This window comes from Pelobates fuscus, chromosome 6 (assembly GCF_036172605.1).
Source record: "Pelobates fuscus isolate aPelFus1 chromosome 6, aPelFus1.pri, whole genome shotgun sequence".
Classification (NCBI taxonomy): domain Eukaryota; kingdom Metazoa; phylum Chordata; class Amphibia; order Anura; family Pelobatidae; genus Pelobates; species Pelobates fuscus.
In genome coordinates this window covers 255,704,498-255,728,199 of record NC_086322.1, presented here as the reverse complement: position 1 = coordinate 255,728,199, position 23,702 = coordinate 255,704,498, and the positions used below count along the sequence as shown (strand labels likewise).

Genomic DNA, 23,702 nt, shown 5'->3' with positions numbered 1-23,702 from the left:
TTCCAGATTGTCATCCAGAAAGTTTGCCCAGTGGGTCTGTAAGTGAGTCTGAAACGGTTGTTGAGTCGTGAGATATGCAGGGAAGCGCCAATGTCTAGTGTGTGGGGGAGTCGGAGGGGTGGATATTGCCATTGTGATGGGTGCATGATCAGATATCACTATCGATTCAATGGTTGTTTTTGATATGTAAGGTAGGAGTGTTGGGGTCACTAAAAACATATCTATTCTAGAGAAGGAATTGTGCACCAGGGAGTGGAAAGTGTAGTCCCTTTCACTGCCATGGAGTATCCTCCAAGGGTCGTGTAAGTTATAGGTGGATACAAGTTGGGAGAGATTGCGGTCACTGTCTGTGGGAGGAGTCGCACCTCTTGAGGATCTGTCCCTGCCCGGTTCCATTACTGCATTGAAATCCCCCCAACTATAACTTGATCTACATCTATCTGAGCAAGCAGGGTCAGGAGTTTTGTAAAGAAAGGGCCTGATGAAGAATTAGGGGCATAAGCATTCACAATGCAGTAACAGATTGAGTTCATAGTAAGACATAATATTACATATCGACCCTCCGGGTCAACCTCGCATCTGTGTATTGCGTATTGAAGGCTTGAAGTGCAGTAAGATTGCCACCCCCGTGTTTTGGATTTATATTTAGCTGTAATACAGGACTGGATCCAAGGCGCTTTAAGCTGCGTGTCAGCCGATCGTGACCAATGAGTCTCCTGTAGAAGGGTAACATACGCTTGCTGTTTATTTAAATATGTCAAAATCTTCTTTCTCTTTATGGGCGTGTTTTCCCCTTTTACATTCCAGGAGAGGAATTTGATAGTAGAAATAGAGAGAGGTCCTGGGTGAGAAGACATTGGTTTCCTAGCCGATACCTCGGCGGGGAAGGTGGTATAGTTGTGATTGGTAGTATAAAAGGGGATTCCGCCCATCCCAGCCCAAGCGGACGGAGTGTCCCAGAGTCAGAGGTACGCAAGGAGTACAGTGGGTCCGGTGTGTGGAAGGCCAAGTGGCCCAAACTATAAACAGATAGGTAAACCAAATAACAGTGAAAACTGCGGGTTCATCACTCCTCCCTATGTGGTGAGGATCCGGCCGAGGAGGTTGGTGAAGGCGCCCCCCAGTTCGGGAGAACATTCTGGAGAAAGGTGGTGGCCTCTGATACTGAAGATGTAGATAAAGTATGATTTGCGATACGTAAGCGGAGAGTGGCAGGATATAGCAGGGCGAATCTTATACCTTTCTTGTGTAATGCTGAGCAGATGGGAGTGAAGGCTCGCCTCCGCTGTGTGACTTGTACGGAGTAGTCTTTGAAGATTAGAGTTCTTTTGTCTTGATAGGTGAGTCGGGACAGTTGTTTATAAACTGTGAGGATACGAACTGTATCGTTGAAGTTGAGAAATTTTGCTATTATTGGTCGTGATTGTCAGTGGGCCTATCGGGCCCTAATCTGTGGGCTCGTTCAATAACGATGGGAGTGGATGTAGGGGTATTGAGCTGTAGGGTATACTTTAGCCAGCCTTGAAGAGTGGGAATAATGTCAGCCGAAGTTATCGATTCAGGGAAGCCCACAAACCATAGGTTGTTTCTCCTACTCCGGTTTTCGAGATCGTCTAATTTGTCCTGTAGGGTTGTTAAAGTATTGTATTGTCTTCGTATGGTCGATTGTAGTTGGTGCAGTTCGTCTTCAGTTGCGCTTTGTCTGGTTTCTAGTAGGGTGATTTGAGTGGAGTGGGATTGAAGTAAATTGACTGCATTATCAATGGATTCTTTAATGTCCCTGAATTGGGAATCAAAGATCGGTTTGAGGAGATTTGACACTTCACGGGCTGTTTCTGAAGCTTGCTATGAGATGAAAGTAGATGCTGTGGAGGGCATGGGGGGATCCCGTTGGGGTCAAAGCCAGCAGGGGAAAGGTCCGCTGTAGGTGAGGATGTGGTTTCCCTTGGATGTTTCCTGGCAGGTCATTGTGGTTTGCTGTTTTGTCGTTTAGAGGAGGATTTGTCAACAAATTTATCCATGACGTGGAGATGGAGGTAGGTTATAGTAGGTGGAAAAGAGATGGAAAGCAACAACACAAAAAAAAAATACGCTTTTCTGATGCGCTGTCAACGCAGGACTTCTCTTCTCCCTTCTACTCCCGTTGTGTCCAGACATGGCTATCGGGGAGCCACGTGAGGACCCCTGCATGTGGGGATATTAGATTTGGGGCTTGGAGGTATCCAAGGTTTTGCAGCGTTACAGGGTGCAGTAGAAGTCCACGGGTGAAATATGGTAGAGCCCCTAGGGGTGTCCGGGGTTTTGTCGTGACTCAGGATTTGATGGGGGTCTGCTGATTAATTACAGCGAGGGGTGGTTTTCAGCCACCGGTGTAAACCCCCCATTAGGTGGAGGTAGAGGAGAAGGAAAAAAAAAGAGAACAAAAAAATAAATAAAAATTGCCCCTCTCCTCTTCCAATTGGAAAAAGGAATAATAGAAGTCAACCAAAGTATCTACAGTCTGCGAGTGCCTATAGGTATGGAAACACCACTATTTATGAGAGGAGTAGCTGTCAGACAGCAGCGCTGTATAGCTGTGGTCATTTAGCAATGAGGTGAGAGATAGTGGTGACAGGGTAGGGTTTGCAGAAGTCTGATTGATAGGCACTGATTATGAATGAGATGCCAGTTCCTTATTGTAGCACATGAGTGCAGTAGGACCAGTGGCCGGGTTTGTCTTTATATTGCAGCTAATGAAAAGGAGTAGAAGAAAAAACCAGGAGAGGGAAAGAATAAAATAAAGAAAAGTAAAAAAAAAAAAAAAAAAAATTAAATAAAAACACAAAATAAAAAAAAGGAATAAGTACACAAAAAACAAAACAAAAATATTTCCACATGAAGCAGCCCTGTGGCAGCTTGGAGTCCTGGTGGGGGCCAATGAGTTATTTGAGACAGTGCCCCTTAGTAAGGTGTTGGAGTAAGCAGGGGGAACTAGGTGTGCCTGATGTCCTAGGCAGGATTGGGGCTCAATTGTGGTTGTGGGGTTCTGTACCTGGCGCGGTATACACTTCTTCTTCTCCATGCTGGGAGAGAAATCCAGCTGCTGCTGCTAGGTGGCGGCGGCGGCCCATCTCACGGGCCTTGACTTCCGGTCTTCACTCTCTGATGACGGAGAGCTGAGCAGACCTCCGCCCCGGTCCCCAAATGAAGTCCAGTCGATCGGCGGCGATGCAGGAGAGCGGATCTTGTGCACAGGGCAGCTCCACAAAGCCAGAGAGCACCAGATGGAGGTGGATGCCGTGTTTCTCGAGCGGAGGTGCAATGAAGCGCGGCCAGCTAAGATGGCGGCGGAACCGGAAGCCCATGTTTGTTTGTTTTTTGATAGTCCAGCAATGGGACACCCGATAACAAACCCAGGACAGTTAGGGTTAAGCTGTTTGGTGTATATATATATATATATATATATACCATTGCTGCTCATGTGTATGCTACTTGGATTTAATTTGTATAGAAAAAAAAGTTGTAGTATTCATATGATTACAATATCAAGTATGAAAAACATTTGTTGCAACTCTTACTGTTTAACAACACAAAAACAAACAAACAACTACATACTCCATAGTAGATTAATTAAAAAAATAGAAGTTCAATGCATGACAATGATCAACACAATAGGAATTCCCTTGCTAACTTCTCTAACGTAGAAAAATATAACATTTAATTTTCTACATAGGATACTGATTTGACACCAGAAATTAGAAAACTATAAAAAAAACTCACAATCTGTTTAGGGCTTATATCAGTGCTTCCTTTAAAAAGATAGTAGGGAAAGTGACAGTGTACATGAACTTGGTCAGAATATTGTAGTTGCACGTGGCAGGGATCTGGAAGGGACAGCAGGAATCATAACAGTGACATTTGGAACTCTGGTGCAATGAACAGAGAGAGACTTCTGTTCCGACACCCATCTGTTTGAGATTCTGTTCTGCTATGTGTCTTTGAACTACATAAAACCTTTCTTGGGAGGAAGAAGGTTAGCAGAGCAAGATATACAACGGTGGAAAAAGGAGGCGAGAGAGACAGAAACTGGCAAAAATAATTAAGCTGAGGGAGGAGGAGAGAAGCCAAAAACCAAAGTCTTTAATGTGTTATTGTGGAGATTATCTAAACCTATGTGGTTACTACACAATGGATGAGCAAATATATACACAGAGTAAAGCAGGGAGAAGCCATCAGTACATGTGAAAAGAAAACATTCCAAGTTGAGATTGGCCCTAAGATAATGTTTGTATGAGTAGTTTTATCCATGAGCACACATAATCAGTTTAACATGAACAGTCTTCAAAGCTTCATATACAAACTGCAATTAGCAGTTCAGTTTACCTGGCTTAACACGGCCACAATGCCTATTCACAATACAGTGACAGGGCAATGCATATATATATATATATATATATATATATATTTATAGGCATATATATATATCAGTGATGATGTGTCAATACACATCCTTCTCTGTATTTGTACTTCCCATTGCTTATCTGTTTGCTTACCTTTTAATTTTCCAAAAGGCAAGCAAGGTTCCTCTTCTGTATCACAGAAAAAACAGCAAATGTATTTATCCAAATCATTATAAGCTGTATTTAGGCACACGTTGCTTTAGAAAAGAACATGCTGAACCCCATTTGATAAATTATTTATTTTGTACAATATGTCCCTGAGAACCAGGATGACAGAGACATATCTTCGATTGTAAGACATGGTCTCCCAATTAGGACAGATCCACGTTCGATTATGCTTACTCAATGGCTATTAAACATATAACTCGTGGAACCGATCCTTCAAAAGTAAAAGAAGCCCAATGATATACTCTTCCATTATACACTAATTTCAATTCTGCAAAACACTTTAATTAGATTTTTTTTTGTGTGTCAAACAGATTTCCTTTGCACTGGAGAAGAAATACTTACTACAGAAAAAATGTTAAGTGCCTGCTTCATACGTACTTAACGGACATGTTGGAGGCTAGAACTATGATAATCCAAAAACTGGACAAACCTTGATTTGATGGACTCATACAGATCAATTACATTACTGGATCAAATTATTAACATTTTAATAAAACTTATTGCAAAACGATTAAACAGTATTACCAAATCAAGTTCCCTGTCTCCATGGATACTGCCCCACTTACTCCACTTATTATTGTCAACATTTATGCCCCTAATAATATTAAGCCATCCTTATTCCATTTTGAAAAAAAAGCTTAAAGGGACGCTAAAGTTACCAAAACAACTTTAGTAGTTTTTATAAATCATGCTCCTGCAGTCTCACTGCTCAAATCTCCGCCATTTAGGTGTTAGATCTTTGTTTATAGAGCCCTAGTCACACCTTCCTGCTTGTGACTTCCACAGCCTTCCCAAACAGTTCTTGTAAAGAGTCATCTAATGTTTACACTTACTTTATTGCAAATTCTGTTTAATTTAGAATTTCTTATATCATGTTCTGTTAACAGCTTGCTAGACCCTGCGGGAAGCCTCTTGTATGTAATTAAAATTAAATTTACACATTTACAGAGCAGGAGATAACATATTTTAAAGTAAGTTACATCTGATTGAAAATTAAACCATTTTGTTTTCATTCACGCTGTGCCAGTGACAGTGAGGGGAGATGTGGCTAGGGCTGCAAAAACAGAAACAAAATTGTGAGACTTCAGGGGCATGATCTTAATTAAGCTGTTTTGATGACTATAATATCCCTTTAAGATAAGGCTTCCTCAACTGTACTCTTACAGCAATGGGGAAAATTAATCTCTTTGATGGACCCATATTTGGAAAGGAACTTATCCCTTTCAAAATCATCTTTTGACAAAAATAGTTTTGATAAGTTGACACCTCCTATACTAAACTGACCAGGACTACATGTTTTCCTTATCCCCACCCTCTATGTATTTAATACGTGATTATATTTCATTCATCCATGTCTCTCACATTCATTCTTTATTCCTATAAATGTTGTGGCTTGATATGGAAAAAATAGAATATTGGTTATGTAGTTTAGCCCCTAAACACTGCAGTGCTTAATGGAAATGTAATGATTTCTTATCACCATAAAAAGCCACCCATCTCCAAACCGTACAAGACCTTAATGAGTACTTTCTAACAAAGTTTAGTTCAGCCCATAACTGAGGGTAATTTTATACTTCGTACAGTGGCCTCCAAAAACAAAGAATAGCTCCATCAAGTTGAACAACTGATGGAACACTAAGATTCTACAAGAAAAACAGCAATCAGGAAAGTCTTTGAGATCTTATGCAGACTAGAGAGTGTTATCGCCTTTTGCGTAACTAAACAAACACGCAGATTTGTGGACATGATGGCTGTCCATTTGTGACTGTTTAATGCAAGACAGCACTCTCTATTAAAGTGTGGGAGGCTCAGTCACTTATCGCTAATGTATTTGAAGAATGCTAATGTATTTGCAGTCTTCTACCAGAAACTATACATATGCATCTTTGCTCTTTTCCAGGGCTTTCAAACATTACAAGAGAGCTTTAGCAGCACTATGTACATAGGTAGCACTGGTTTGCTGCCCTGCCGGGAGGCTGCCTTTCATCCTGGAGAGTATGTGTGCTGAGATGATGTGCCAAGCTCATAGCCTCAAGCATATGTTAAGTATGCACCAATTAAGAGAGGTGACTGTAATGGGGAAATTTGGAAACACTAAGATGCGGATTGCAGCAGTTAAGGCAAGAGAGGATAAAAGTATGGACCAACACCGTAGCTACGTCTGGCAAAAACACGGGCAGATGCATGCTATGTTTTTGAGATAGAAGGTGCAGGATTTGTCATTGAAATTTGGTACATAATGGGGGCTGTGCAATAGCAAGTGGGTAAGTACCAGTGACTCAACTTGGGAAGGTTAATAACATGGCATATCACCTTTGCACTAACACACGCCATGTTAACTGGCAGCCATACTATCTAGTCCAGGCATAAGCAAGCTTTGGCACTCCAGATGTTTTGGACTACACCTCCCATGATGCTTTGCTAGCATTATGGGTGTAAGAGCATTATGGTGGATGTAGTCCACAACATCTGGAGTGCCAAAGGTTGCCTACACGTGATTCTAGTCAATTATGGATGACTTTTCGCAGAGGTGTTTAGATTTATGCTGTACTTTTTGGAGTACTTTTCTCTGGTGTCCACAGGAGTGAAACACCATAGAAAGAAAGTTATCTAAGAACATATGAGTTCTCTGAATCTAAAAGTACATTCTTAAATATTTCACTTCTATACGTTTTTTATTTTTGCTTCATGGCATCCATGGAATTAAATACATCAACAGAAATGTAAAGCATAAACAAATGTGTAAATTTGCAAGTTAATACTCTTTTGCATATAGATCACTTATTCATTATTTGTGGCTACTTTTTTGTTGCTGTCTGTTGTATTATTGGAAAATAAATACATTTCTGAAAGTCTCAAATCTTGCCTTTCTGGCCAATAAGGTCAGCCATATTTAGCAACTGCTCCACCACCGAGTTAATATAAATTACATTTAATTTGAATGTTTTTATCTTGCTAATAAAAGCACAGACATGTTAAAATGTTCTTTTCGTCAACACCTCATTCCAGCCTCACTCACAATAGACATTTACAAGACCTTAAAGGGACACTATAGTCACCTGAACAACTACAGCTTAATGTAGTTGTTCAGGTATGATCTATAGCTCCCTGCAGGCAATCTAATGTAAACACTGTATTTTCAGCGAAAATACAGTGTTTACATTGATTGATAGGAATACCTCCAGTGGCCGTCACTCAGACGGCCACCAGAGGGACTTCCTATCATGCAGGGCCCTAAAAAGGCCCTGTACACGTCAGACGTATTAAAATACGTCTGACGTGTGCAGGAGAGAGAAGGCACTGTGTGCGCGCCTTCTCTCTCTAGCCTGTCAGCAGAGGAGGGGGGCGGGCAAAGACCGCAAGCTGAGCGGTCAGTCAGCTCAGCTCGCGGCCGCGCACACCGCGCGCATGCACGGTAGTGCGCTCAGGACTTCAGAGGGCGGCATGAATGCCGCCCTCTGAAGTATGTGCGCATGTGCGGCAAAGCCACACATGCGCACAAGGGAGCAATGACGCTTCCAAATGGAAGCGTCTGATTGCTCCCTGCTCGCGCCCGCCTATTTCGTCATTTTGACAAAATAGGGGGCGCGGCTTCACGAGGCTCCCGGCGCTGGAACCAGGTGAGTAAATTCGGCTGCCTGGAGGGATTTTTAAAAATTTATTGAAAAGTGACACACCTCTATTCCCCCGAGGCAATAGGTGAAATATCACAATTTCAATGTACAAGGAAAGGTTAAAGGAACGTAACATGTATAGCTTGGAGGAAAGATGAGACGGGGGGATATGATAGAAACATTTAAATACATAACGGGAATCAACATAGTAAAGGAGGAGACTATATTTAAAAGAAGAAAAACTACCACAACAAGAGGACATAGTCTCAAATGAGAGGGGCAAAGGTTTAAAAATAATATCAGGAAGTATTACTTTACTGAGAGAGTAGTGGATGCATGGAATAGCCTTCCAGTTGAAGTGGTAGCGGTTAACACAGTAAAGTTGTTTAAGCATACGTGGGATAGGCACAAGGCTATCCTAACTATAAGATAAGGCCAGGGACTAATAAAAGTATTTAGAAAATTGGACAGATTAGATGTGCCAAATGGTTCTTATCTGCCGTCACATTCTATGTTTCTATGTACCGTATTGCACTATTTTATTAGGGTGTTTGTTTTTTTACTTTTTGAGATATAAATAAAATCATCCTCAATGTACTTTTACAAATGACAACTTGAGCAAACAATCTGTACAGATTGTCAACCACTCTGGAGTTCCACAGGTCTAATGACAAAATTATTGAGCTAGGCTAATTTTCTATGTAGTCATTATTAAGGTGTGTAGCATCTGGCACACTAACCTGACTACAAAAATGAAATATCAAATACCAGAGTGACATGTTTGTTTATAGGTGTGTGGGCCAACACCATATCTCTCAAATCTAGAAGGTATAAAATGCAGAAGTAAGGGCTTGCAAGTAATACAGTGTTTATTTAATGAAAAGCATATTTCTAAATTTGCCACTGTAAGGGGTTAACCCCTACATTGCCCATATAGAATCAGTATATGATTCAATGATCAGCATGTCAATTTATTGGGTAAAAGCACATACAAGGGCAACATTTCTACCCATACATGACTCTTTATCAACTCTAACCAAGACCCTGGTGTAGGTGTAAATGTTGTCATGGTTTGACAAAGACCTTTGTGTGGGTGGAAATTATGCCCTTGTGTGCTGTTACCCAATAAACTGAAGTGCTAATCATTAAAAAAAATAACTATTTTAGTGTTCGACCCTTTTCGTGGACTTCCGGTGGGTTTTGGCGAGACCAGGATTAATTCTGCACACTTTACCTGACCTGTTAGTTTGTGCTGGCTCTTTTTTTGTGTGTATTGAAACACTGCAGATATGTAACAACCACACGGGAAAGGAGCCTGAAATTTTCAGTTTATCTATCCATTTACATGAATGTGTAAGTAAACTTCAGTCAAATGTAAAGAAACTCCTTCACCCATTTTCATAATTAAAAATCACAGAGAATTTTGACTTAAGTATTTTTGGATAATAATTTTTTTAAATGATTTTATAATTTTAGATACATTTTTAAAATGATATATATTTTTTTAAATATTTAAATATAAAAAATGTCATATATAAAAAAAAAACTATCTACATAAAAAAAAAATATATATATATATATATATATATATATATATATATATATATATATATAAATCTAAATATTAAATAATTTTAAATGTTTATGCAAAAATACCAGGTAGGACAAAATTCAGAGTAGGATTTGACAGGCAAATAACTTAGTTGTTAGTAGCTAAATTTGTTTGTTGCTTGCAGCTACGTATTATAACTAGGTCTTGGGTGACTCATCATAGGCAAATTCATGAAGGATCAACAAGTAAAAATAGCGAAATTTTAGTTTCAAAATGACAGGTCCATTATCTTGCTGTAAAGAAAAAAAATCATGCTGAAATGTGATTTTAACAGGATGGGGCTATAGCCCAGGTAGCCAGAGCCACAATGGACCTCCTAAACAAATGTTCAACAAGTGGATCATTTCAAGAAATTCGATCACAAGATCCTCAAACATGAACTAATGTTATGAGCAATGCAATCGAAAAAGCCTAACTTTGTAAGTTGGCAAATGGAGCTCATTTAAAATATGTCATCTTCTGTATCTAGTGAAAGAAATGTCCATACATTAAGCATTCATTATATATAATATCATTAAAATTGGTTCACTAATAAAAAATAAAAAAATTAAAAAAAATTTTGGCCCACCGTGTATTAAATCAAGGCCAATGTTAGAATAGCAATTTTGTTAATTTATTGGTGTTAAAAGATACCTAAAACAACAACATTAGGTACATTTGCACAATTCTAAAGATATATTGGAGGGGGAGAGAGGGGTAAATGCACATATTATATGCTATCCCTTTTCTTGCAATATTTGCAGAGTCTGAAATATTATAATACAAGCAGAAATAGTACTTTTTCACATATTATAAATGTAACAACAAATATTGTCACAATATTATGGGTATTTATTAAGAGCCTGATATAATTTTGGGAATGCAGATCACTAAAATATACCAGCAAAAAGTAAGATAAAAATTATATTAGTGGGTATAATAAAGCATCTGTACTATACCAGACACTGCAAGCTGTTATTGCACTCTGCAAAGAACTCCTATAGTTTGCTCTGAGGGCTCAGAGCCCCTACTCTTTCCTGGCTGTTAGAAAGCCCAAATGAAGGTTAACCTATGAAACCTGCTGGAATATGGTGGTAAAAAATGCTTTGTTTACATCACCTCTGTAGAAATGTAGAGGGACAGAATGTGGTCATGGGAAATAAATATATTGTAGGGTTAAAATGATTACTGCAATGAAGATAAACAACCCATTGCATCTCTAATAAAACTTCAAGCATCTTGGATGACTTCTGAATCAATACATATGAAAGTTTCAGGTAAGATAACTCACCTAGGTCACTATGGTGCTGGACGCTGTCCAGTTTTGAAAAATAAATAAATAAAATGGCCAAATGTAATTTCCCCCTTAGCTTGTGTTTCCAACAGAAAATGAATTGATGAATGCAAATTCTACTGTATTTGCATGTGCAGTCATGTTGGAATTGCTTGAATGTAATTCAAACCTGTAATATTTTTTAATTATTTAAAATAAAATATAATATTATTATAGCATTAGTCTGTATAAAACAAAATTAAAACCACCCACCTAATATGGTGTAGGTCCCCCAAGTGCTGTGAAAAGAGCTCTGATGCGTTAAGGCATGGACTCCACAAAACTTCAGTATTTGGCACCAAGACATTAGCAACATATCCTTTAAAATGATACTACATGCATCAAAACAACTTCCGCTTAATGAAGCAGTTTTTGTATATGGATCATGTCCCTGCAGTCTCACTACCAAATTCACTGCCAGTTAGGAGTTAAATAACATTTGTTTGCGTTTATGCAGTCCTAGCCACACCTCCCCTGACTGTGACTCACACAGCAGCCTGCATGAAAAAAATGGTTTCATTTTCAAGCAGATGTAAAGTTACTTTACACATTTTTAGCTCCTGCTCAGTGAAGTGATCTTTAATCACACACAGGTTCCAGCAGGCAGTAGCAGGTTATTAACAGAGCAGGAGATTAAACATTTTTTTATTAAACAGAATATGCAATAAAGGAGGTTTAAGCTTTAGATGTCTCTTTACAGGAAAAGTTTAGGAAGGGTATGCAAGCCGCATGCAGGGAGGTGTGGTGACTAGGGCTGCATAAACAAAGTTATTTAACTCCTAAATGGCATAGAATTGAGAAACGAGACTGCAAGGGACATGATCTGTATACAGTTACATAGTAGACCTGTGCAATTCGTTTCATTCCGAATATACATTCGTAGGAATTTCATGCCATTCGGACATTCGGATGCTTACAAATGTCCGAAGTGCTGAGGTACCGAAGCACCGAAGTTCCATAGTGACGAAGTTTGGTAGTTTGGAAGTGCTGAAGTTCTGAAATGCCGAAGTGATTCGGATTTCTGAAAAGTGGCAAAACAAGAGAGGGAGAAGAAAATGACGTGAATGATGACAGGAATCTTGACCAATAAGCTAATTCCTTTTGTGCAATGTAATGATTGCTTGTCCAATCCGGTTTCACTATTCCCTGTCCAATGAAATGAGCAAGTTTTTGTGATTGATGTTAGAGGACAGCCAATAAATGGTGATCTTTTCACTGACACTTGGCCAATGAAGGCATACAGAGTCATTGAGGTTAGATAGAATATAAATCAGGCTGTCAGGGTGTTGGCTTGCATTCATGTGACCAGACTAGTTGTGATAGCACAAGAGAAGAGACTGAGAGAGATAAAGTACATTACATTTATTGTACTTTACTTGTTGCAAACTTGGGGAGCCACATTGCTTTTAAGTGTGTGTTCCAGGGAGAGAGAGTGAGAGTTTTGCCTTTTTTTTCTTCTGCTTTTTGTTTCTTTTTTTGAAGAGGGGGTGGGGGGGGGGGGGGGTGAGAGAGTGTGTGCCTGTGCAAGCCAGGCAGTCCGATTGCCAGGGTGTCTCCCTGCTGCACTGTGATTTTACTGCAGTGATTAATTTTGTGTTTTTTAGCTGTTACCAGGTAGCCTGATTGCCATGTTGTCTCTTTGCTACACTGTGACTTTGCTACAGTGATTAATTTTGTGTTTTTTAGTTTTCTGTGATTTAATTTAAATAAAAATGTAATAAAACAAAAGAAACCATAATGGATCGTCCATGTCCTCCTCACATTCTCCCCTCAAGCAAAGTGACTGAGGAAACTGGTAGCCGTCATGTTGCTGCTGGTAGTACCATTACTAGCTCCTCCACCAGTACTAGTGTTAAGATTCGGCAGTTCCTAAGTGCCAAACTGAACGCCATTGGTCCGAATTGCCGAAGCAGACACTTTTTTTACTTACCCGAATTTCCGAAACTAACCAAATTTTTTGCCCATGCACATCCCTGCTGAAATTAGACATGAGTCCATCAGGTTTAGTCCTCTTTGATTACATTGTTTTTGCAATGGGATGAAAGGCTGTGTTTCACAAACCATTCTTTATATTTCTAATGTGTTCCTGCCTATATATCCTAAGGCACAGGAGCATACAATAAGGTAAATAACCCTTTTAGAGTGGCAGGTGATAAGTTGCTTTATCGAAAACTTCTCCTGTTTATTTTGTGGATTATTAGTCCTCGTTATGTGTCTTTTCTTTAAACCCGTATTCTTGCATGCCCCACACATACCACAACCATAAAATCCCTTTGATTCTTTAAAAAAATCTTTGTCGGTTTTCCTTGTCCTAATATGATTTTGTATTAGGTTGTCTCTTAATTTTGGTAACTTCCTGTATACAATTGTTGGTCTGTCGGGGAGTATCTTATTTAGAACATTTCCATTTTTAAAAATAGGCCAATCTTTATTAAAAATAAAAGGTGAGCAATACTTGTTTGTTTATAATCTGCCACACTTTGGAACAAACATATTCCACCAAGAGATCTACTGGTTTCTCACAAGTTTTTATTCCACATATGTCATTTGAGCAGACAGAAGAGGGGATTGTGTCACGAAATACACTCCTGCATATATGATCTGAGCCTGTCCTGGAAGGCTCATTTCCATGTGAGTTGGACCATTGCACATTACTTGTATATTCAAGCACCCTACAATTTTACACTATTAGTTTTTGTCTTTATACTCCTTTTTCCCCAGAGCTATTTCCCTGTCCCTGACCAAGGGTAGGTGTTATGTAAAAAACAAACAAAAAAAAAACAACAGTTTGAAGCACTTCTAATTTTGCAACTAACTAGGAAAAAATTAATTCCTTCTTGACCCCATAATGGCAGTCAGATCTCTCCTTGGATCAAGAAGCTATTACCCAAAAAAATAATATTGTGTTTTTGCAAGTATTCATCCAAATGCTGTTTCATTATGCTAAACTTGGTTTGATGCCTATAGTGTCCCTTTAAGTCCTGGAAGTTGTGAGTTGAGGCCTCCATGGATCTGATTTGTCATTCCAGCATGTCCCACAGATGTTCAGTCGGATTGATATTTGGGGAATTTGGAGGCCAATGCAACACTTGAAGTCTTTGCCATGTTCCTCAAACAATTCCTGAACTATTTTTGCAGTGTCGCATGGTGCATTATCCTGCTAAAAAAGAGACCACTGGTATCAGGGAACACCATTGCCATGATGGCATGATGTACATAGTCTGCAACAATCTCTATTTAGGTGGTATTTGTCAAAGTAATATCCACATAAATGCCAGGATCCAAGGTTTTTCAGCAGGTCATTGCCCAAAACACAACACTGCCTCTTCCATCTTTTCCCCATGGAAACAATGCACACGTACATGGCCATCCACCTTATCTAAAAGAAAATGTGATTCATCAGATCAGGCAACCTTCTTCAATTGGTCTAAAGTCCAGTTCTGACACATCCCCATTGAAGGAGCTTTAGGCGGTGGAGAGAGGTCATCATGGGCACTCTGACCGGTCAGCAGCTACGCAGCCCCATACCCAGCAAACTGTAATGCACTGTGTGTTCTGACACCTTTCTATCATAGCCAGCACTATGGTTTTCAGCAATTTGAGCTACAGTAGCTCTTCTGCATGGTCAGACCCTTGGGCATCAATAAGCCTTGGGCCCCTATGAACCTGATGCTGGTTCACCGGTTGTCCTTTCTTGCACCACTTTTGATAGGTACCAACCACTGCATACTGGGAACACTCCACAAGAATTGCAGTTTTGGGAATGCTCTCACCCTGTCGTCTAACCATCACTATTCGGCCCCTGTCAAAGTCACTCAGATCTTTTTGCTTGCCCATTCTTCCTGCTTCCAGCACATGAAATTCATGTAACTATATAATCAATAATAATATAATATAATCAATGTTATTCACTTTACCTGTTAGTGGCTTTACTGTTGTGGCTGAACAGTGTACATAAAAGGAAACACATTTTAATTGCATCTTCTGGCTTACCATTGCTTGGTGGAAGGCAACAATGTCCTCTTTGATTACAAGCACAGTTTATCTGACTAACAAACGTACAGAACTAGTGAGCGTTTACAAATCATGACCTAATGCGCAAGCACCAGGCATCTTAAAAATGCTCTTATGCACTGACATGCCAGACAAGTGGTCCTTCTGACCAAAGAGGCATTAAAAGCCCACCCCAAGGTAGCAATGGTAACTCCGGAAATACGCAAACAAAATTATTAATCTTTATGTATTTGTTAGAAAAAAGTGTACAATGTGAGTATTTTACCTATAATCTGTTATTTTTCGTAATAAAAAAATGACAGTGCTTGCATTTATGCCTTCCATAACAAAGTGTTAAAATGTAGCTCAGAAGTGTCCACTTTTATGTTACAAGTGTTATGGGTAGTGACTCTTGTTAAATTACTTTTTTAATGTGGTGTCATTAAGAGGGTCATGAGAAAGACAAAGAAACTCAAATAGCATTTACATTAAATGGCTTTAGCTATTGTAATTCAACAAAATAGCAAACGTAAAGGGTTATTACAACCACCATAACCACATCAGTGTTTTGAATTGGTCATGGTATGTGCAGTCTGTATGTGCAGTGTTTCTGTATGAAACTCTGTGAGGAAAGCACAGTGTCTCCATGAAGAGCACGTGCAGCACTGCCTCAGGAAGAACCTCTAGTGGCCGTCTGACTGACAGCCACTGGAGGTGTCCCTAAGGAACAATGTAAACACTTTCTTTTCTCAGAAAAGACAGTGTTTAAATGTTAAATGCCGGGGGCGGGGCCTGGCCGCCGGTCGGATCAGACACGCTGTGTCTGAGCTCCTGCCTCGGAGCTAGGAAAATCGGAGCCAACCGCGGGCCATGAGCAAACCATAGCCTGAAAACGCGATCATTAAATCCCCCAGGCGATGGCGATTCCGGGGATACCCGACAGGACCCCCAAAGGCACCAAAGTCACCCGATCGAGGCCTGAGGCCTACAGCTTGAGCTTGGGTGGGACGGCCGCTCACCCAGTTCTCTGACCGGCGGTCTGCCAACCCCCTCCCCCCCCCCTCTGGGCCGGGGGGGTCATCCCGGTCCCCACGGGCGACCACCACCGCAAACCGCAACATCTCCACTCCGACCGAGCATTAAGGAACGGACGGAGTGCACCAAGATGGCCGACCAACAGCCACAAGACACAACCACCGAGCAGAGCGCACAAGTGAGTCTAGTGGTCACCTCATGACGGAGAACAGCAGCGGCTCCCTCACCAAGCCCTGCGCCCATCTGGCGACACCCGTGCAAAAAACGGGGGAGTGTGCGGAGATAGAGGAAGAGCGGGGGAAGGACGGGACCTCCCTGGGCACTCTCTACCAGGCAACAAGGCTGACACACATAACGGGCCCATCTGGGCTGAAGACCGAAGAGGGTGGAATCCCAGAGCACCGACCGCCTATGCTGGAAAACACCCACAGCAGCCCCGCACAGGGGAAGAACTCGGCTTCCCACGTGAGTTACCCGGTTCGCGGACCTGAGGTGCAGGCCTTCAAGCAAGCCCGGGGCTATAGGGGGAACTTGACAATACCCTGCCCCGCACTTTCCCACACCGATCCCGAGATGAGGCACGGGCTTGGCCGGGACTTTATAACCCCCAAAAAAGCACAGCAAGATGGCGGGTCAACCCACACGCTGGACTCATTTGTACTGTGCGGCCAAGCTGTCTTCCCGCTCCGGTGTGGGTGCTTTAGCAGCTAAGTCACTCGCAACACAATTAGCCTGCAGTCTAACTTAGCCACACACACCTCACATAGCCTGCACAACGCCAGTTAGACAAGCCAGAAGCTTTGCATGTGCCACAGCTATTGCTCCTGTAATCGAATATCAATGCATGTTGCCCACCCAACCAAACGTGAAACCTAAACCTGAATCACTCCCCTCACTTTACCGCATGTGGTGAACTACTCATAGCTTCAATAGCTCTTGCCACTGCATAATCATCACATGCCTAGAAAGTTAAACGATATCACTATGTTGTGTTACCAAATACCTAAACACGTAAAGCTATACCATTTCTATTGTTATATATATATAAAAAATGTGCTCGATCTACCATGTACCCATGTTCAATTGTTTGTATTGTGCTAGAGGACTGCCTTTGGGGTACCTCACAAGCAGCTGTCATTTGCCTACGCACTACAAAAATAAAGAATTAAAAAAAAAAAAAAAAAAATGTTAAATGCCTGCAGTTACATTTTCTACTCACCAGAAAAACTACATTAAGCTGTAGTTGGTCTGGTGAATATAGCGTTGCTTTAATTCTGAGCATATTTAATGCAAAGAGGGTCAATCCTTGGGTGAGAGCCATCACCCACATTAGAGGAGTCCCGGCACCCTGTGGGGAACCAGGTAAGAGGGCAAAACATTGCCAACTGGTTTGCCCTATTACTTGGGAATGGTGCCAGGATGCTACTGGTATCATAGCTTTTAGAGTGCGCTCTAGTGGTTATGATGCATAGAGTAACCCTTTCATGCATACCATCAAATCAAAGTGATGATAGCATACCTCCAACATTTCCAACATTTCAAAAGGACAAAAACAACGCAGCACCTTCACGTAAGATACTTGATATATCACCGTCACACTTTATTATTGGGGTTGTGGATATGTGGCCAGAGGTGTTGTTCTGAGAAATTTTAGGTGACTTACTAATAATTTATGCAATGTCTTCTTTACAAAGATTGATTTCTAAATACATTACTGTGAATCGCAATGCCGAAATCTATATTATACACTCACACACACAGACACACCAGCAATATGGGGCTCCTACAAAAGAGGGACATTGGAATAGAAAAGAGGGACCGAGGCATTTGGATGCATAATAGAGACGGTCTCTTTTAAAAAGGGACACTTGTAAGGAATGTGGTAGCTCATGATAAATCTCCATAAAGCAATATGCTGTGCTCTATAAGAGGGCTGATGATAAATCTATTCTCAAAACAACAGCACATGGAGAGACAAAACAATATAAGAACAGCCAGGTGCAAACCCTATAAGCGCTCCCTCAAGTGCTTTAAATATTCAAATATATATAGAATATAGAATGCACACCATAACAATCTCAAAAAAAATATTTACATTTTATTATGTACAAAAAAGTACCAGAATGAAAACATATAAGAAAAAATTAATATAAACAAAGTAACAGAAGTAAAGGCAGATACAATAAAATAATAGTAATAAATTACCACAAAAATCCTTACAAGCCTCAGACAGAATCACGAGTCACCAAACCCCCCAACGTTTCGGCACCAACTGGGTGCCTTTACCCTTGATAACACTACAGGCAAAGCAAAGTACATGTGGTATATACACAAAAACATTGCTTCTGAGTGCATGCCTTAAAAAATTCAGCACATAAGGTTTTTGTTTTTGTTTTGTTTTTACAAATTCTAATTCCATAAAAACAAAGCTTTACTGCCAATACTTCTTTTTGAGATCATACAGGGATGGATATTTGCAGCAAATTGACTTATCTTTACCATGATTCTCTGCTACACTGAAATTGCATCGATGATAATCCAGAACTGCTGAACGCTGTTGGAGAAAGTCTCACTGTGCGTCTGACTTTCTCCACTATAAATTTATGCTGGCTCACACAGCTTTGCTCTTACCTCTGCAAAAGTAAATTACTTCAATACCCTCATAACCACACTCTCCCGTGAACCCAAATGACGATTTCACACATTTAACTCTCTTCTTAGCCCCATTGTTCTTCCTCCACCTACTAACTTGACCGCCTCAGACTTTGCAACTCACTTCACTGACAAGATCTCTATAATCAGAGAAGAGATCTCTCATCTTTCTTCTTCCCCTTACAATACTTCCCCTAACCTCACTCCCTCTGCTGTTCTATGTTAATTTGCACGCGCTACAGTGGAAGACGTTTCTGCTCTGCTCCAGTCCTCCCACCCCACCACCTTCTCCCTAGATCCAATTCCCTTGCATCTCATCTGTATTCTGTCTTATTCTCTTTCTCTACCTCTCACTAAAATTCTCAATCTCTCTCTCTCTCTCTCTCATATTTCCATCACCCTTCAAACATGCAACTGTAACCCCAACTCTAAAGAAGCCCAACCTTGACCCTAACTCACCGTCCAACTACCGTGCTATCTCGCTACTACCTTTTGAAAGAGTTGTGTATGCAAGATTGACAGATTTCCTCGAGTCCAACTCTCTGCTAGACCCGCTTCAGTCTGGTTTCCGTGCTAAGAGCTCAGTGGAAACGGCACTGACCAAAGTATCCATTGATCTACTCGCTGCACTACTCTATACTAATTCTCGTTGACCTTTCTGCAGCTTTTGACACTGATGATCATCAACAGCTTCTACTCATCCTCCACAATATCGGTCCACAAGATATTGCTCTCTCCTGGTGCTCCTCCTACCTCTCCCAGTGCTCTTTTAAAGTTTTCTCTGTCTCTGCTTCTTCTCCCCAACTCCTCTCTGTTGGTGTCCCCCAAGGTTCAGTCCTTGGTCCCCTACTGTTCTCTATCTATACTGCCTCCCTTGGTAAACGTATTAGCTCCTTTGGCTTCCAATATCATTTCTATGCAGATGACACGCAAATCTATCTGTCCTCTCCTGATCTCTCCCTGTCCCTCTTGACTAGTGTCTCTGACTGCCTCTCTGCTATTTCTAACTGGATGGCTTCCCACTTCCTTAAACTCAACTTGACCAAAACTTAAATTCTGGTCTTTCCTCCCTTTAAGTGTTGCTACTCCTTTGTCTGTCTCCCAAGTCAACGGTGCTACCATCAGCTCCACAACGCAGGCTCGCTGCCTAGGTTTTCTCTTTGACTCCGAGACCTCTCCTTCACACCTCATGTTCAGTCTATCGCCAAATCCTGCCGCTTCCATCTCAACAACATTGCGCGCATACGACTCTACTTAACGCCAGATGCGACTAAGGTGCTGGTCCATTCCACTGTCTTTTTTCGCCTTGACTACTGTAATCCACTTCTCAGTGGTCTTACGTTCTTCCAACTTGCGCCGTTACAGTCCATAATGAATGCGGCAGCGAGGTTCATCTTCCTGTCCACGCCTCACCCTTTTGTCAGTCCCTACATTGGCTTCCTGTAAGATATAGGGCTCAATTTAAAATTCTGGTTCTTGCTTTCAAATCTCTACATAATGCTGCTCCCACCTATCTATCCTCCCTAAAACCTACTTATTCATAAAAGTGTATCAATTAAACTATCAATAGCTGCCGACTGATACCTCTCTTGCAACTGTCATTAGTCTAATACCTTTTGTGTCACTTTACCCCACTCCCTCTAGCAGGTAAGCTCATTGAGCAGGGCCCTCAACCCCTCTGTTCATTTGTGTCCAACTTGTCTGGTTACAACTACATGTCTGTTCGTCCATCCACTGTAAAGCGCTGCGGAATTTGTGGCGCTATATAAATAATAACATAATAAATAGAGACTTTTTTATGAGTTTTGTCAGAATTGATTCCACTTTGAGTTCAGTGGGAAATCAAAGGAGTCCAGCTCATGTCACGATAAAGGAAACTGGGGACCCAGTGCTGGCAAACTCACAAGACAAATTAAAAAACTAGAAAGTCGAATGTTATTTTTTTTTTCTATTTTGTATTTATGCATTTCTAAATATATGTTGAATTCAGTTAATATTTCCTTTAGCGACACAGATTATGTTAATAGGTAAAGCGATTCATTAAGAACAATGGATTAAACTCAGAAGAAGGAAAAAAGCAAAACACAACAAACACACAAACACAAATGATCAAAAAGTTCTATAACCCACTGTAAGTTTCACTGTACTAAAGAATAATGGAAATAGTAATTTGAGTGACTTTAAATGTCATATTTGTGGCCAAACGTTTATTGCTATATATGGATAGATATAGACAGATATTTATAGATATAGAAACAATGAAGCAAATGAATAAATAGCACAAAGAATATTGTGTAGTGGACTCAAAAATGCTATTACTTAAAAATGACTGTTGCTCTCTAAGTGCCCCTTTTATTTCTCTAATATAGAAAAGGCAGTAATTCAGCAAACACATGGATATAATAGATACACTACATTTTATAAAGATACAATCACAGAGCATATGCTTCACTTTGATAATGCAGTGCAATCTATTCCCCCCAAAAGTCTAATTTAATCTAAAAGAGGTATAACTAAATAAAATTTTGTATTATAAAATAATGCTGATTATTTGCAAGTCAAACAAAAACTTCAAAGCAAAATAAAATGTAAAACAGCTATGACTTGTTTTCCAGATTCCATATTCACAAATATTTATACAGAACTGTAAAAAAAAAAAAAAAAAAAAAAAAAAAAACTATTTATAAAGAGAGTTAGGTATAATGAGCAATTATGGGGCAAAGTTGTAAAAGTTGAGCAGTTACCATGGAAGCCAGCAGATTGGTAGTTCTCGTCTGATTGCTCCATTGGTCCCAATATTACTCTTTATGCGAAGCCCCGAGAAAGTCATTTGGAATGATACAGTACACTAATAATTACCTGTTACATAGAAGAGGATTTATGCCATGCAAACATAAAAATCCCACAGGGAATTTGCAGCAGCAATTAGTACCTACTTTAAAACAACAACAATAATTTTCAATATGGCAGGGATTTTCATTTTGTAAGGGTCATTGAAGGACATGAAGCACTGTATAAGGTTTTGGTCGCCGACCCTTACATAAAAAAAAATGAGGGGATGGAACGTTCGGAAAGGTAAACAAAGATCAACAGGAGAAACAACAATGTAACCGCGAGATTCTAAGCCTCAGCACGGTAGGAGAAGGGGTAAAAAGCACGCAAAAACAGGGGATAAGTGTGAATTACCCTCCAGTTATAGAATTCTATTTTACCACCTTAACCTGGGGGCAGCAATTTCATAGCTTGTCCTTACCTGCTTCCAGGTACCAGCGATGTGTAGTATTGACCATAAAACACAGCAGACAGCACCAGAACAGCCAGCACACCCACAAGTTTTAACCAACGGGGACGCATTTAAAAACTACAAAAAATTCTCGTAAAATCTGTATAGTAAATAGGGATGAGCGTGTTTTAACGATCACGGTTCTCCTCAAAATTTGAATGACAGGGTGGTCTTAAAACAAAACAAAAAAAAAAGTATCGAAAGTAGCTTGGATTAAAGTTGGTGGATAAACATTTTAGAGCTTGATAATTCACCGTCTTGGGGATCTCTCACACGCCTTGTCTTGATCTTTTGTATGGAGATGGGAAAGTCAGTTGTTAGAGCACACAGTGTTACATTAAACGTGATCCCAGCAGGGTGTATGGATACACTGAGCATGCCCCTCCCACTCTTTATAGCAGCAATGCCACTAGGGATCCAGGGAAAATCAATCACTAATACACTACAGATTGTCATGGGATGCACAGTAGATTAGACCATGCTGTCCCTTTAATTTGGGGTACAGATCAAAGATGAATTTTTGAAGTGCAGCAATAATTTATTGGACCACATTAAGCATTGCTACCCAAAATGGGAGAAATTGTAACCTTGAAATTTTATAGTGCCTTAGTGGTTATCAAAAGTTAAATGTATCTTGACATTTGTAGTCATTGATACTCCTAAAATATCTCACTGGGTCTGATTTTCAGTATAGATAAGGATGCCACCTAATTGGAAAACGTATATTTTTTTAAAAAAACTACTAAACAGGTTATTAGTTGTGCTTATTCGTTTTATTAGTTTAAATTTGGAAAATATAATTTGTTAGTTAAATAATCCAAAAGTTCAAAGTTAATAATGTTTTCTGTATTGTTTATTTAAATTTTACTTAAATAGACTTAAACACACATTTAGTTTACAATGCATAATTTACACAAGCAGGAATGAATATGTATATTCATGTTTTTTTTTAACTAAGCATAGCTCCCCCTTGTGGAGAAAATAGGTAACTGCAACAGATGTTAACAGTGGGATTATTATTTATTATTATTATTGCCATTTATATAGCGCCAACAGAATCCGTAGCGCTTTACAAAATTATGAGAGGGGGATTTAACTATAAATAGGACAATTACAAAAAACTTACGGGAACAATAGGTTGAAGAGGACCCTGCTCAATCGAGCTTACATTCTATAGGAGGTGGGGTGTAAAACACATTAGGATAGGAATTTACAATCAAATAAGGTGGGCTGCCCTTTAGGAGAGGGCAAGAGACAGGTATGTGAGGTAGGGGTTAGTCTTGGAGGCCATAAGCTTTCCTAAAGAGATGGGTTTTAAGGCACTTCTTAAAAGATGCAAGACTAGGGGAGAGCCTGATGGCGGTAGGCAGGCTATTCCATAGGAAGGAAGCCGCCCGCGAGAAGTCGTGCAAGCGTGAGTTGGCCGTACGGGTGCGGACAATGGACAGGAGGTGGTCACGGGCAGAGCGGAGAGACCGAGATGGGACATACCTATGGATCTGTGAGGAGAAATAAGAGGGGCTAGACTTGTTCAGTGCTTTATAAGTGTGAATTAATACCTTGAATTGACTCCTATAGCATACAGGAAGCCAAT

The 23,702-nt window shown here is 40.3% G+C and overlaps 1 protein-coding gene across 1 annotated transcript in view; it reads right to left on the bottom strand.

Annotated features, from left to right (window-relative positions):
* Positions 1–22,456, bottom strand: part of ST6GALNAC2 (ST6 N-acetylgalactosaminide alpha-2,6-sialyltransferase 2) — a 53,740-nt gene extending 31,284 nt beyond the window's left edge. The window contains exon 1 of the mRNA XM_063458984.1: positions 22,079–22,456. Coding sequence (XP_063315054.1) covers positions 22,079–22,179 — 101 coding nt within the window. The 5' untranslated portion in view covers positions 22,180–22,456. The remainder of the gene's footprint in view (positions 1–22,078) is intronic.
* Positions 22,457–23,702: the final 1,246 nt, after the last annotated feature.